General features: G+C 36.1%; 1 protein-coding gene across 2 annotated transcripts in view; it reads right to left on the bottom strand.

The window, feature by feature from the left end:
- The window catches only part of LOC106842115 (cytochrome P450 2C21-like), a 61,504-nt gene that overhangs the window by 30,233 nt on the left and 13,581 nt on the right, over window positions 1-17,690 (bottom strand). For both annotated transcript variants that reach the window (XM_070486674.1, XM_014858441.3), the window contains exons 6-7: window positions 17,355-17,496; window positions 8,990-9,177 (exon numbers count right to left, since the gene is read on the bottom strand). In XM_070486674.1, coding sequence (XP_070342775.1) covers window positions 8,990-9,177; window positions 17,355-17,496 — 330 coding nt within the window. The remainder of the gene's footprint in view (window positions 1-8,989; window positions 9,178-17,354; window positions 17,497-17,690) is intronic.

The raw sequence follows: 17,690 nt of genomic DNA, 5'->3' as shown, positions 1-17,690 counted from the left end.
AGTGTTCTTGAAAGGAATATAACTAAATCAAGAGTTGCTACAACAAATCATTCAAAATATCTAGGATAAAATCCAAAATTATTAAATGCATACAGACACAAGAAAAGTGTGACCCATACTCAAGAGAAAATGGAGAACAATACTAACACTAAAATAACACTTAGAATGCAATAAAAAGTAAGAGAAATTTGAAAGATCTCTTATTACCATAATCAAGGAAATAAAGAAAAATTGTCTCAACATTGATTAAAATGCTAATTGCTATCATCAAAATATGTTACAAAAAGAATCAAATGGAAATTCTCAAACTGAAATGTATAATTGGTTAAATGAATTATTAGATAGGTTTTACAGCAGTTTTAATATGACAAAAGAAAGAATTGGTGAATTTGAAAATAAATCAATAGAAATTTTCTGGTCTACAGAATAGAAAGAAATTGAAAAAAATTACAGAATTTCAGGAACCTGTGCATTAATACCAGTGGAATACCAAAAAGGGAGGAGAGATTGGGCAAAAAATATTTGAGGAAATAATGGACAAAAATTCTTCAAATTTAAATGAAGACAAGCAGAATAAATAAAACAAAACCACACAAACATATTGTAGTTAAAAGTCAGTCAAAGATAAAGAGAAAATTTGAAAGCAGTCAGATAAAAATGGCACATTACCTACAGGGGAATAATTACTCAAATGACTCCTAACTCCTCATCAGAAACAATGGAAACCAGAAAATACTAAAGTGAAATATATAAAGGCTAAAAAGAAAAAGAAAATCTAAACTTTGTCAACTCAGTATTCTACATCCAAACTTCCACCTGTTTATGTAAATAAAGTTTTAATGGAACACATCCATGTGAATTTGTTTATGTATGATCTATCGTTACTTCAATACTACAAGGGCAGAGGTGAGTAGTCACAAGAGAGCAGATGGCCCACAAAGTCTAAGTATGTATTATCTGAACTCCTTACAGAAGAGTTTGCCAAGCCTGGTTTAAAGCAAAAATTATACTATTGATGGTAGATTTATAATTTACATAGATATTATGTAAGCGATAACTATAGCCTAAAAGAAGAGGAGAGGGTAAAACAGCAATCTGTGATTGCAATTTCCCTGTATTTTTTTATTGAGATATAATTGACATATAACATTATGTTAGTTTCACGTGTACAACATAATGATTCAATATGTGTACACACTGTGAATATTCTTGTATTTTAAAAAATTTTATAGTATCAATTTTATGAGTGCTATAAAAATTGAAGGATGCATATTTTAATCTCTGGAGAAATTGTAAAAAAAAATAGTTAGGTGCCAATGGACATTTACAATTCTAAAAAATTCTAGTGATTCAAAAGAAGTCAGGAAAGGAGAAACAGGAATATAAACCAGGGGAGGAACAGAACACAGTTCTTTGAAAATGCAATTATTCCAGAAGAAAATAGGAAAGGAGAAAGAGTGGAATATAAACTAAGCAGACGAACAGGAAACAAATGATAGAACTGTTGACATGAACCCACCATATCAATAATTACATTCCATTTTAATAAACTAAACATTCCAATTTAAAAAGAAGAAGGTACTTAACAGGCATATACAGAACATTCCATCCAAAAACAACAGAGTACACATTCTTCTCAAGTACACAGGGGATATTCACCAGGGTAGAGCATATGTTAGGGCACAAAACAAGTACTAGTAACTTTCAGAGGATTGAAATCATTTCAAGCATCTTTTCTGACAACAATAGAATGAATCTACAAATCAATTACAAGAAAGAAAACTGGAAAATTTTTTCATTTGCCACTGAACATGCTACTGAACAACCAATAGGTCAAAGAAAAAATCAAAAGACAAAGTGAAAAATACCTCAAGAAAACTGAAAATGGAAATACAATATACCAAAACTTAGGCAATGCAGGGAGAGCAGTCTAAGAAAGAAGCTCATAGTGATAAATGCCTACATCAAGAAACAAGAAAGTTCTCAAACAAACAACCTAGCTTTACACCTCAAGGACCTAGAAAAAGAAGAACAAATGAAGCTCAAACTTAGTTTGTCATTAGAGCACCAAATCAATTCTAACTCCTAGCAACCCTGTGTACAGCAGAGCAGAACCCTACCCAGTCTTTTTGTGCCATCCTTTCACCTTCTGGCACTATATCAGATACTGCTCAACTGGTATTCAAAGAGTGTTCATGGCCAATTTTTTTGGAAGTTGGTGCCCAGGTCTTCTTCCTGGTCTGTCTTAGTCTGGAAGCTCCACTGAAACCTGTCCATCATGAGTGACCCTGCTGTTATTTGAAATACTTGTGGCATAGCTTTCAGTCTCACAGCAACATGCAGTTGCCACAATATGACAACTGACTGACAGGTGATGTAGTACCCTGACCAGGAAACAAACACAGGCCATAGTGGTGAGAGTGCTGAATCTTAATCACTAGATCACCAGGATGGGCTCCAAAGTTAGTTGAAAGGAGGAAATAACAAAAATCAGAGCATAAAAAATGAAATTGAGACTAAAAGACAATAGAAAAGGTCAATGAAGCCAAGAACAGACTTCTTAAGAAAGATAAACAAAATTGACAAAACTTTAAAAGCAATCACCAAGAAAAAAAGAGAGGACTCAAATAAATAAAATAAAAAATAAAAATACATTACAACTGAGACCACAGAAATACTAAGGATCCTAAGAGACTACTATGAAAAACTATACACCAAAAAATTGGACATCTTAAAAAATTGGATAAATTCCTAGAAATGTACAATCTACCTAGACTGAGTAATGAAGAAATAGAAAGTCTGAACAAACTGATTACTAACAAGCAAATTGAATCAGCAATGAAAAGTCTCTCAAAAAACAAAAGTCTGGGAGCAGATGGCTTCTCTGGTGAATTCTACCAAACATTCAAAAAAGATTTAATATCTATCCTTCTCAAGCTATTCTGAAATATTGAAGAGGATGGGATGCTTCCTAGCTCATTCTATGAGGCCAACATTAATCTGATACCAAAACCAGACAAGGACAGCACAAAAAAAGGAAAATTACAGTCCAATATCACTGATGAGCATACATGCAAAAGTCTTCAATAAAATATGAGCAAATTGAATGCAACAATACATTAAAAGAATCATACACCATGATCAAGGGATGCAGGGATGGTTCAACATCCACATATCAATCAATGTGATACACCACATTAAGAAAATGAAGGATAAAAATCATATGATCATCTCAATAGATGATAAAATAGAAAAAAAGTTTCACAAAAATCAGCAATTTCTGATAAAAATTCTCAAAAAAGTGGGTGTAGAGGAAATGTACCTCAGCATAATAAAGGCCATATATGAAAATTCCATAGCTAATGTCATACTCAACAATGAAATGCTGAAAGATTTTCCTTTAAGATCAGAAACAAAAGAATGCTCACTCTTGCCACTATTATTCAACATAGAACTAGAAGTCTTAGCCAGAATAATTTGGCAAGAAAAAGAAATAAAAAGCATCCAAATCAGTAAAGAAGAAATAAAAGTCACTACTTGTAAATGACGTATTATAGATGGAAAACTCTAAAGACCCCACCAAAACTGTCAGAACTAATAAATGAATTCAGCAAATGCCATGACACAACAATCAACGTGCAAAAATCTGTCACGTTTCTACACATTAATAAGGAACTATCAGAAATAGAAATTAGGAGAAAATCCAACTTAGAATAGCATCAAAAAGAATGAATTACCTAGGAATAAATGAAAGACCTGCATGCTGAAAACTGTAAGACATTGATGAAGAAATTGATGAAGTTACAATAAATGGAAAGACAGTCTGTGCTCATGACCAGGAAGAAATAATATTGTTAAAATATCCATAACACTCAAAGTCAACTACAATTCAATGCAATCCCTATCAAGATTCCAATGACATTTTTCGCAAAAATAGAACAAACAATCCTAAAAGTTGTGTGGGACCACAAAATATTCTGAAAAGCCAAAGTGATCTTAAGAAAGAAGAACAAAGCTGGAAACATGCTTCCTGATTTCAAACTATATTACAAACCTATTATCACTAAAATAGTATGGTATTCACATACAGACACATAGATCAATGGAAAGACTAGAGAGCCCAGAAATAAACCCAAGTATGAATGGTAAATTAGTTTACAACAAAGGCGCCAAGGGAAAGGATAGTCTCTTCAATAAACGATGTTGGGAAAACTAGACAGCCACACAGAAAAGAATGAAACTGGACCACTGTCTTATGCTACACACAATCAATTCAAAATGGATTAAAGACTTGAAGATAAGAGCTAGGATATAGAGGACAAGTTCCCTTGACATCAGTTTTCGCAATGATTTTTTGGGGTATTTGACACTAAAACAAGAGGCAACAGAAGCAGAAAAAAACAAAAAGTAAGTGTGACTACATCAAACTGAAAAACTCCTGGACACCAAAGGAAACTATCAACAGAATGAAAACCTACTGAATAGGAGAAAATATTTGCAAATCATATATCTGAAAAGCAGTTAATATCCAAAATATATAAAGAACTCATACAACTCAATAGGAAAAAAATAAATCCAATTAAAAAATGGGTAGAGAGGGCTGGCCCAGTATTGTGGTGTTTAAATTCAACACACTCCACTTCAATGACCCAGGTTTGCGGGTTCAGATCCCTGGCACAGGTTTACATCACTCATCAAGCCATGCTGTAACAGCATGCCACATTTAAAATAGAGGAAGATGGGCACAGATGTTAGCTCAGAGCCACTCTTCCTCAAACAAGAAGAGGAAGATTGGCAACAGGTGTTAGCTCAGGGTCGATCTTTCTCACCAAAAAATTTTAAAAAATGGGGAAAGGATCTGAGTAGACATTTTTTTCCAAAGAAGACAAATATATGGGCAACATGTACGTGAAAAGGCACTCAACATCAATAATCATCAGGGAAATGCAAATCAAAATCACGATGAGGTATCACCTCACACCTGTTAGAATGGCTCTTACCAAAAGACAAAAGAGATAAAGAGGATTGGCAAGAATGCAGATAAAATAAAATCCTTGTCCACCATTGGTGGAAACGTAAATTGGTGCAGCCACTCTGGAAAATAGCATCGAAATTCCTTGAAAAAATAAAAATAGAACTACTATATAATCCAGCAATTCCACTTCTGGGCATATATCTGAAGGAAACAAAGTCAAAGGGATATCTTCACTCCCATATTTGTTGCAGGATTATTTACAATAGCTGAGACATGAAAGTAATCTAAGTGTCCACTGACAGATAAATGGGTAAAGAAAATATGGTATATACACATACAATGAAATATTATTCAGCCATAAATAGAAGGGAATTCTGCCATTTGCAACATCATGGATGAAACTTGAGGGCATTATGACAGGTGAAGTAGGTCAGACAAAGAAAGACAAATATTGCATAATATCACTTATGGGTGGAATTTTAAAACAGCTGAACTCGTAGAAGCGAAAGTAGAATGGTCACTGCCAGGTCCGGGGGTGGGGGAAAAAAGGAGACGTTGGCCAAAGGGTACAAACTTCCTGTTGTAAGATGAATAAGTTCTAGGGATCTAGGATATAGCCTGGTGACTACAATTAACAATACTGTATGGTATACTTCAAAGTTGCTAAGAGAGTAAATATTAAATGTTCTACCCCAAAAAAGGCAATTATGTGAGATAATGGATGTATGAACTAATCTTATTGTGCTAATCATTTCATAATATATATGTGTATGAAATCATCACAGTGTATGCCTTAAGCTTACAAAGTGTACCAAGCAATTTTATCTCAACAAAGCTGGAAAAATAAAAGAAAAAACTAGAGGGAGGAAGAAAACATTTCTTAAGGTATTTTTAAAGTCAGCATAATTCTAACACCAAAACCTGAAAACATTACAAAAAAAGAAAATTACAAACCAGTGAGGTAATATTAAGGCATTGTTAGACAGACATAAGTTAAAACACCTTTCTCAACACACCTAGAATTCAACAAACACAAATCATTCTAGAAACAAAGGGAAATGACATCAGATCGGCCACAAATCCAAGAAGGAATAAAGAACATCAAAATGCAGTGGTAGGTCAAAATAGTTTTCTTAAAGTTTTAAAAATTATTTCTAATTCTATGTGCATATATATATATATGTTTAAGTCTCCTTAAAACGATTGGCTTTTCAGAGTAAAAATAATAACATATACAACTAAAACATATGCCAACAAGAGCATAAAGGGTGGGATGGTGTAAAAGGAAATATTTTGCTGTAAATTTCAAATTTTTCATGAAGTAATAACATATTTTTAGCATATACTGTGACAGGTTAAAAATTCATATTGCAATCTCAAAATCAACTACCAAAAAAGAAAAAACAAAAAGAACAACAGAAAAAGAAGCGTAAGTAAAATGTCAAGAGGCATAAATATAGAGTCATCAGAGGAAATAAAATGAAATGGCACCAAATCATTGATTGACTCAGTAAGGGAAGGATAAATACAAAAAGAAATCACAAATAAGAATTAAAGCCAGGATAATAGACTCAATGCAAATATACAGAAATTTAAAGTAAATGTAGATGACATAAACTTCACAATTTAAAAAAAGTCTCATAATTAAAGATTATCAGACTTGATAAAAAGGCAAGAAGCAACTATGTGCTGTTTGAAGTTGCAGGCTGAAATGAAGAGAATGGGAAATGATTTATTATGCATGCTTTACCCATAAGAAAGCTGGTAAGGTTCCATTAATGACAGACAAAGTGGACTTCAGGACAAAAAGTATTACCAAAGATTAGAAACGACACTTCACAGTGATAAAGAGATTAATCAATCATAGAGACATTACAATACAAAATATATGCGTCCAGGAACAAATTTGCCAAACATGAGGCAAAATTTTACGAGACCTATAGACAAATCTATTAGCCACTTTAAATGCCTAGTACACGATTTTTAAGTTTTTGCATTGAAGTGTGCTAATTAAACTTCTAACATCCAAACTCTTCAGTGAAGCCACATTGCTCATAGTCACTCTTGTATGATGTGATCCATTTGAGGGAAAATTTGCCCTGAAACCTGAATTGAGCTGGTATCATTCAGGCAGAAGCACAGGCAGGGGTACTGCAAGCTGAGGACTGTAACCTGGGTTATACATATTTGAAAGTGCTTTGAAAACTGTAAAAGACCAAAGAAAAGAGCCACGGCCTGTAATTCTCCAATCCAGCCAGAGATAAACCTAGATTGGGAGGTTCTTATTCAAGAACACTGACGTTCAAGATCCCGATAGTCTAGACAACAGAGTGATAACTTAGTACCTCAGCCCAAACTTCAAACTTGGGAGTGGAGGAATCATTCTGAAGGAAAGCATAAAAACTGAAAAAACTAGAGGCCAACAGTAAAACCCTGAGAAACATCAACATTTAAGTTACATGGAGGGAGGCAGAGAGAGCAGAGAATATGCAGAACAAATACCCAGAGAGATAGGAGGAAAACTAGGAGAGCATCACATCACTGAAGTGAGAAGTGAGTATACCCATATGGAAGACATTCCTAAGGGTGTTAAATGCTGCCATGAGGCCAAGTGAAATTAATTCTGGAAAACATTCATTGGATTTAATAATATGGAGGTCATCAATGGCTTTGATGAAAATGTTATCACTGGAATGGAAAGTATACTTCAATGGGTTGATGAATAAGAGATTGATTAGGAAATGTTTACAAGACTATAACCAATTTCTTCCAAGATTTTGAATCTGAGGGAATAGACAAGACAGAATTGAACAGAGGGGTCAAGATTTGGGGAGGATTTTTTTTTTTTAGATGTAATAGAATTGAGCATGTTTGAATGCTAATGGAAAGGGGGCAGTAGGGAGGGAGAAAATAAAGACAAGGAAAAAATAAGAAATGATTATTTGAGGAGGATCCCAGAAAGAGTGAAAGGAAAGAGATCCATGCCACAGGCAGAAAGATTTATTTTATATAAAAAGAGAATCCTTTTACAAAACAACAGACATGAAAGAGAAATCAAAGGGTGTGGATGTAGCAAAATTGTAAATCTAGTGGAAGGGAATTGAGAGAGTTCCCTTCCAATGGCTCTGAGTTTCTCTGTCAGGTAGAAGCCCAGGTCACCTGAGAAAAAGGGCATGGAGAATTGGAAGGGAAGAGTTCAGGACTGAAAGAGTCATTGTCAAGCACGGTGGTGCAAGCTTTGTTAAGTTATAAAGCATGATTGCTGGATAGGATTGAGGACACATCTGGGATTGGTGATAATACCAATCTGCTGGGCTGTATGGTCCTTTCCAGATGGGATCATTAGCACATGGGCAGATAGGAAGGAAGGAAACTGTTGGATTGGACTTTTGACAAGTAAATGAAATGGATAGGTGGGGAGGCTGGGGTTGGGGGGCAGGGGAGGCAGTTATGGGATACTAGTTAAGTGGTAAGAGTAATAAAACATACACTAGAGAGGCCAGCCAGTGACATAGCAGTTAAGTTCACACACTCCACTTTGGCAGCTGAGGGTTCACTGGTTTGGATCCTAGGCCCGGACAGACACACCATTTATCAAGCCATGCTGCAGCAGACGTCCCATATATAAAATAGAGGAAGATGGGCACAGATGTTAGCTTAGGGCCAATCTGCCCCAACAAAAAGAGGAAGATTAGCAGCAGATGTTGGCTCAGGGCTAATCTTCTTCAAAAAAACACACACTGGAAAGCAGGGAAGTGAAGAGCAGATTGGGTTAATGGACAGGCAGAGCATGGAGTTGTCAATGTCCTGAAACTCCTGTGGGAGTGTAAGCACTATTATATTTCTAAAATTGTATCAACAAACTAGAAGGAAAGAAGCACGTGGTCAGAGGGTGAGATGTCTGAGTTTTGACTGTGCAAGACCTGTAGAAGGTTAGGCAATCTGTAATTCTATGACCATGATAGTTGATATTCTGAGATTCCTAAGGAGGAGTATAGATGAAATATCTCTCACCTTGGGAATAAGATATTCTCTGAACTTAATGTCCTGTGTTGTTGCATGGGGCAAGCTGTTGGGAACGAGGTCAATGTATCTCTGGATCTCGTGCACCACAGCATCTGTGTAGGGCATGCGGTTCCTGTCCTGCATGCTTGGGCTCCGGTGTCTGCCAACCACACAGTCAATCTCTTCCCGGACTTTACCTGGCAAGGTAGGAATCAGAATTCATGTGAAATAGAAAGGATTTTTATTTGATCTTCTTAAGCATAGTTAAGTTTAGGTGGGAGATGGGGAGAAGGGAAAATTATGTAAGGCCACCACCATAAGAAAAAAAATAGAAACAGAATTTCAGTTTCCTGGGCAAAATGAAATCTCATTAGAGACTTAAATAGACGTACATTTAAAACACAATTATACCATGAGATTCATTTCTCACCTCTGGATTCTATTTTGTATACTTTGCCTGATAGACTCAAGGATCTGTGATCTTCAAGGCTCACTACAGACCATGTAGTGTAACCAGTTTGTGTATGCCACTTTTTGTTTTACAAATGTAAGCTCCAAGAAAGAAGGAACTACACAGTGCAGTAAATGCTTCATAAATACAACAATTGAATAAGATGTTTAGTACTCAGTACATAAGAACAAGATATAAGTTAACATTTTATTTTGAATGCAAAATATGAAAGGCATGATGCACTATTTGTTATAATACTTTATAATTCCTCAAAATAGCTCTGCATGTTGAGTGTTATTTTGTACATCTTAAAAATGAGGAAATAGAGGAGTGACGTCAGCATCATGACTAAGTGAGTTTGCCCAGGACTTTCTCCACTCCAATATACAACAAAAATGAGCAACAATATTCCAACAAAAAATATCCTACTAGCACAGGAATCCTCGGAGACCCACAGCAGCCAAACGCCAGAGGGCAAAGAGGCTGAAGCCCCCCTGGGAGGAGCTGGAATGGGGCAAGAGAGAACTTCCCTCCCTCCCCTAAAGCCTGGGATAGCTGCAGGAGGCTCTATGAGGGAAGGAGTAGGGGAGGGGCCATGCCTCAGTGGGATCACCCAGCACTCCCTAGGGCCCTTGAAGCCCAGATGGAAGCCCTCTAATGGAGTGAAAGCTTTTGTGTGGGGTCACCTCATCAAGCCAAGACCCCAGGAGACCAGATAGCAAGAGCTGGTCGGGAAACCCAGGTCTGCATGCAAGAGAAAATGCCTCCCCCAAAAACCCGTGCTGTGCCATGTGATCTCGGCTGAAGTCGGAGGGTTCAGAATACACGGCTCTCAACGCCCATCTAGTGGTGACAGGCTGTAACTACAACCGAACAATATCACAATGGGCAAGACCCATTCCAGCATCTGGCAGTTCATAAAAGCTCCAGACCAGAGGGAAAACAAGCACCCAGAATTATGTCCTGAGACCTCAGAACTAAGTAAACTAAATGACAATGAATTCAGAATAGCTATCGTCAAACTCAATGAGGTAAAGGAAAATAGAGAGAAACAAGTCAATAGAGTTCTGGAGTTACTTCACAAAAGAGATTGAAACTATAAAGGAGAATCAATCAGAAATACTAGAAATGAAAAATACAATGGAAGAAATAAAACATAATATGGATTCTCTGAATGCCCATGTGGACCCCATAGAGGAGCAAATCAGCATAATCGAAGATAGACAGGTTGAATAGCTCCAGACAGAGGAAGAGAGAGAACTAAGACTAAAAAGAAATGAAGAAAGTCTCTGACAAATATCCAACTCAATGAGGAAATGCAACATAAGAATTACAGGTATCCCTGAGGGCAAAGAAAAGGAGAATGGAGCAGAAAGCATGCTCAAAGAAATAACTGAAGAAAATTTCCAAAATCTAAGGATTGAGGGAGAAATGTGTGTGGAGGAAGCTTTCAGATCTCCTAGATCTGTCAATGTAAAAAGACCTACCACAAGGCATACAGTAGTAAAACTGTCAAAAGCGAATGACAAAAAACAATACTCAGGGCAGCAAGGCAGAAGATAATAACCTACAAAGAAACCCCTATCAGACTTTCAGCGGATTACTCTACAGAAACCTTACAAGCTAGGAGAGATTGCAATGACATAGTCAAAACTTTAAAAGATAAAAATCTTCAGTCAAGAATACTCTATCTAGCAAAAATATCCTTCAGATATGAGGGAGAAATTAAATCTTTCCCAGACAAACAAAAGCAAAGGGACTTCGCAGCCCTGAGATCCCCCCTATAAGAAATCCTCAAGAAGGCCCTCATACCTGAAAAAAGAAAAAAAAAGGAGAAAGGGGTCACAAAACACACAGTAAGGAGACAAATAGATAGAATCAGAATAGGATAGCAAATATTCAACTATAACATTAGGATACAGGGAAGGAAAACACCAAAAACAAAGACAATCTTGAGACTTTAACCACAAACTCATAACACAAGTTGGAATAAGAGATGACAAGAATAACTTAGGAGGGGAGGAGGAAAGGGACTGAATCAGTTTAGACTAAGGACACCAGAAAATGGACTATGTTGTGCACGAGATTCTGAATACAAACTTCAGGGTAGCCACTAAACTGAAAAACAGAACAGAGACACAAAAAATAAATAAGGAAAAAGATAAGAAACTGCAAAAGTCATTGGATAGGCCAAAACACACAGGACAAGAAATAAAGGAAATATAGGAAAGCTAGAAAACGAGTGACAGAATGACAGAATTAAGCCCTCATGCATCAATAATCACCCTCAATGTAAACGGATTGAACTCTCCAATAAAAAGACACAGAGTGGCAAGATGGATTAAAGAACAAGATCCAACAATCTGTTGCCTCCAGGAAACACACACCTCAGCTCCAATGACAAATACAGGCTCAGAGTGAAGGGGTGGAAGACAATAATCCAAGCTAATGGCAAACAAAAGAAAGGAGGTGTCACAATACTTATATCAGACAAAGTAGATTTCAAGCTAAGGCAGGTAAAGAGAGACATAGAGCATCAGTACATAATGACCAAAGGGACACTACATCAAGAAGAAATAATGCTTATAAATATCTATGCACCCAACACAGGAGCACCACAGTTCATAAAGCAACTATGAACAATCCTAACAGAAGATATCAAAAATAACACCATAATAGTAGGGGACCTCAATACCCCACTCAAATCATTGGACAGATCATCCAGACAGAAAATCAACAAGGAAACAGTGGAACTAAATGAAAAGCTAAAACAGTTGGACTTAATAGACATATATAGAACACTCCATCCAAAAACAGCAGAATACACATTCTTCTCAAGTGCACATGGAACATTCTCAAGGATACACCATATGTCTGGAAACAAGGCAAGCCTCTATAAATTTTTTAAAAATTGAAATACTAACAAGCATCTTTTCTGATCATAATGCTATAAAGCTAGAAATTAATTACAAGAAAAAAGCTGAGAAAGGGACAAAGATGTGGAGACTAAACAATGGATCAATGAAGAAATTAAAGGAGAACTCAAAAAATGTCTGGAGACAAATGAAAATGATAACATGCCATACCAACTCATATGGGATACAGCAAAAGCTGTATTGAGGGAAATTCATCGCAATACAGGCACACCTTAACAAACAAGAAAAATCCCAAATAAGCAATCTCAAATTACACCTACCTGAATTAGAGAAAGAAGAATAAACAAAGCCCAAAGTCAGCAGAAAGAGAGAAATAATAAAAATCAGAGCAGAAATAAATGCTATTGAAACAAAAAAGGCAGTAGAAAGGATCAATGAAACAAAGAGCTGGTTCTTTGAGAAGATGAATAAAATTGACTTACAAAGAAAAAAAGAGAGAAAGCTCAGATAAACAAAATCAGAAATGAAAGAGGAGAAATAACAACAGACTCCACAGAAATACAATGGATTATGAGAATACTATGAAAAACTATATGCCAACAAAATGGATAACCTAGAGGAAATGGATGAGTTCTTAGACTGTTACAATCTCCCAAAGCTAAGTCAAGAAGAAGCAGACAATCTGAACAGACCAATCACAAGGAAGGAGATTGAAACAGCCATCAAAAGCATCCCAAAGAATAAAACCCCAGGACCAGATGGCTTTCTTAGGGAATTCTACCAAACTTTCAAAGAGGATTTAATGTCTATCCTTCTCAAGCTATTCCAAAAAATTAGGGAGGATGGAACACTTCCTAACACATTCTACGAGGCCAACATCACACTGATACCAAAGCCTGACAAAGACAGCAGAAAAAAGGAGAACTACAGGCCAGTATTGCTGATGAACATAGATGCAAAAATTCTCAACAAAATTTTGGCAACTCAAGTTCAGCAATACATCAAAAGGATCATACATCATGATCAAGTGGAATTCATACCAGGGACACAGGGATGGTTCAACATCCACAAATCAATCAACGTGATACACCACATCAACAAACTGAGGAATAAAAGCCACATGATCATCTCAATAGACGCAGAGAAAGCATTTGACAAGATCCAATGGCAATTTATGATAAAAACTCTTAACAAAATGGGGATAGAAGGAAATTCCCTTAACATAATAAAGGCCATATATGACAAATCCACAGCCAACATCATACTCAATGGGCAAAAACTGAGCACCATCTCCCTGAAAACAGGAAAGAGACAAGGATGCCCTCTATCATCACTTTTATTCAACATAGTACTGGAGGTTTTCGCCAGAGCAATTAGGCAAGAAAAAGGAATAAAAGGAATCCAAACAGGGAAGGAAGAAGTGAAACTCTCGCTGTTTGCAGATGACATGATCTTATATATAGAAAACCCCAAAGAATCCATCGGAAAACTTTTAGAAATAATCAACAACTACAGCAAAGTTGCAGGGTATAAAATCAACTTACATAAATCAGTAGCATTTCTATACTCTAATAACGAACCAACAGAAAAAGAACTCAAGAATACAATCCCATTCACAATCACGACAAAAAGAATAAAATACCTTGTGGTGAATTTAACTAAGGAAGTGAAAGACCTATACAACAAAAACTAGAAGGCTTTCCTGAAAGAAATGGATGACAACATAAAGAAATGGAAAGACATTCCATGTACATGGATTGGAAGAATAAACATAGTTAAAGTGTCCATACTACCTAAAACAATTTACAGATTCAATTGCAATCCCAATCAGAATCCCAATGACATTCTTTGCAGAAATAAAACAAAGAATCCTAAAATTCATATGGGGCAACCAAAGACCCCAAATTGCTAATGCAATCCTGAGAAAAAAGAACAGAGCTGGAGGCATCACAATCCCTGACTTCAAAACATACTACAAAGCTACAGTAATCAAAACAGCATGGTACTGGTACAAAAACAGGTGCACAGATCAATAGAACAGAATTGAAAGCCCAGAACTAAAACCACACATCTATGGACAGCTAATCTTCAACAAAGGAGCTGAGGGCCTACAATGGAGAAAAGAAAGTCTTTTCAACAAACGGTGCTGGAAAAACTGGAAAGCCACATGTAAAAGAATGAAAATTAACCATTATTTTTCACCATTCACAAAAATAAACTCAAAATAGATCAAAGACCTAAAGGCAAGATCTGAAACCATAAGGCTTCTAGAATAAAATATAGGCAGTACACTCTGACATCAGTATTAAAAGGATTTTTTTCAGACACCATGTCTTCTCAGACAAGGGAAATAATAGAGAAAATAAACAAATAGGACTTCATCAGACTAAAGAGCTTCTTCAAGGCAAGTGAAAACAGGATTGAAACAAAAAAAATCTGACTAATTGAGAAAAAATATTTTCAAGTCCTATATCTGACAAAGGGTTAATCTCCATAATATATAAAGAACTCACACAACTCAACAACAAAAAATAAAACAACCCGATCAAAAAATGGGCAGGAGACATGAACAGACATTTCTCCAAAGAAGATATACGAATGGCCAATAGGCACATGAAAAGATGTTCATCATCGCTGATCATCAGGGAAATGCAAATCAAAGCTACACTAAGATATCACCTTACACCCATTAGGATGGCAAAAATAGCCAAAACAAAAAGTAACAAATGTTGGAGAGGTTGTGGAGAAAAAGGAACCCTCATATGCTGCTGGTGGGAATGCAAACTGGTTCAGCCACTATGGAAAACAGTATGGAGATTTCTCAAAAAATTAAAAATAGAAATACCATATGACCCAGTCATCCCACTACTGAGTATCTATCCAAAGAGCTTGAAGTCAGCAATTCCAAAAGTCCCATGCACCCTTATGTTCATTGCAGCATTATTTACAATAGCCAAGACATGGAAGCAACCTAAGTGCCCATCAACTGATGATTGGATAAAGAAGATATGGCATATATATACAACGGAATACTACTCAGCCATAAAAAAGAATAAAATCGTCCCATTCACAACAACATGGATGGACCTTGAGGGAATTATGTTAAGTGAAACAAGCCAGATAGAGAAGGACAATTTCTGCATGACTCCATTCATATGAGGAATTTAAACATGTAGACAAAGAGAACAGATTAGTGGCTACCAGGGGAAAGGGGGGGTGGGGGTGGGCACAAAGGGTGAAGGGGTGCACCTACAACACGACTGACAAACAATAATGTACAACTGAAACTTCACAAGATTGTAAACTATCATAAACTCAATAAAAAATTTTATTAAATAATGAAATAGATTTGGAAAAGTAAATATGTTTCCTAAGGATATCCAGGTATTATGTAGTCTTTCTCATTTCCAAACCCACAATCTTAGAAATTGAATGAGATTACTGAAAGTCTTTTGTGTTAGCAAATTATATTTTCCTTGTATCTGCAAAGTATATCATATTAATAATGAATAGTTTAAGAAGGACAATTCATTAGTTAAAACAACACTTATTAACCTTTTCTTATGGGAGAAAACTCTATGAATCTTAGGATTATTATCTCACTTAAACAGATGAGGGATCAAGATATGATAGAGGTAGTCACGAGTTGAGATCACACAGCTACTCACTAGTAGAGTCAGAATCTGCAGCTGCTCTTCTGAAAGTCTATGACACGTTTTTCTCCAATACCATTTTGCTACTTTGGTCAAATAGTATTTACCTACTACCTGAAGAATGTGTCTTTGTATTGGAGCTTGTGAAAATTCTGTGGTTTGATAGCTATAAAGAAGAAAACTTTAGGGATTTCAGAGAAGTTTTAAACCTCACCTTCTCAGGCGAAGAGGCTGGAGTTTTACCTAGAAGACAGTGGTTGTGTAAAGCGGTTTGGAACTACTGATAAAATCAAGATACTCAGTAGAACAGCACAGTAAAAGATGACGAGGAGAAGAAAGAAAAGGAAAATATAAGGGGATATGGTACAAGAAAAATTCAAGTGGAAAATGAAAATGGAAGCATGGGGAAATATGACACAAGAAGGGCTTTGCAATGTATACAAGCTTTAAAGGTCTGGAGAAAAATGTCATATACTATTTATAATCATAGTCAATATAGCTCTCACAAGTGTGACATTATCTGGCTGAAAGAGTCTGTTACATGAAAGAAACACAGCACTATCATATCCCACAATGTGTGTGAGCAAAAGAATTTGGAGGCTATGCTTCTAAATTGTACCATTTGGAAAGCATCTCCTATCTATAATGGGAGGAAAGAAGGATCTTCAACAAAGTAGAAAAACCCGGTGCTGATGTCAGATCGATAAGTTTTATGAGGCTTAATTGTACTAAAAGTGTCTTAATGCACCAGAAGACAAAACCTGATACAGCAGTGAAGGAAATATCCACTGTGATGAGGACTCACAGAAAAAAAAAAAAAGAAGAGGAAAAATGGAAAAGTTGCATTTGCAAGAGAAGTTATATTTGTGGGTAAAAACTTTTTTGCCCAAATTGGTATGTTTAAAAAGAATTTTTTGTTTGTGTATATGTTTTTTTATTTAGAAAGTGGGCCCCTTTGATAGAGAAATATTGTAATTTTCTTCAGTCACTCCTATTGCAAATGCATTTGCACAGAAACAGCTTTTAACAGAAATACATTTATATGCACATGAAAAGCATATCAAATGGTAACTTTTGAGAAAAAGAAGGTTAGTTCTCTCCAGATCCTAAGACAACTGAGATTACTACATCTGTCCCGACCCAAATCAAGGAGACTTCACCATAGCACGGTGAACAGTGACCTCTGCCCTTCAAATCTCTGCTGTTGTTTGAATATCTCATCCTCTTTGTACTATAATCTAATTTGAATTTAATTCATCCAGTGATAGGAAGATGTACTATTGATGGGGAACTTTCTTGTACATTGTCTAGACAGGTAAAGAGTGGGAGAATTCTCAGTGTTGCCTGCCAATTTCCACCTGGAATTTCATCCTGCCCATCATCGGTGACCTTACCTGCGACCTCTGGATGCTTCATCAGGAGCAGGAGTCCATATCTCAGGGTGGTGCTCGTTGTCTCTGTTCCTGCGCTAAACACATCCCATATGGTAGTGATCAAGTTGTCCATGGTAAATTCAGACTGTTTATTGTGTTTTTCCTAGCAATGATGTGTTGGAATTAATTGATAAATAAAAAACTTTAGAGTTAACATAAAATAACACAATATAACATCATGATTTGCTCAATTTGCTTATATGGCAAATTAAAGCCAGACATTAGAGACTGCTGTAGCTGAAGGCAAAGTTAGATCAGTTGTTAGGAATCCTTCAATCAATTAGAATATAATCAGTT

Source organism: Equus asinus, chromosome 2 (assembly GCF_041296235.1).
Source record: "Equus asinus isolate D_3611 breed Donkey chromosome 2, EquAss-T2T_v2, whole genome shotgun sequence".
NCBI lineage: Eukaryota > Metazoa > Chordata > Mammalia > Perissodactyla > Equidae > Equus > Equus asinus.
Note: the sequence above shows the minus strand (reverse complement) of the source record. Positions and strands in the feature narration are given on the sequence as shown.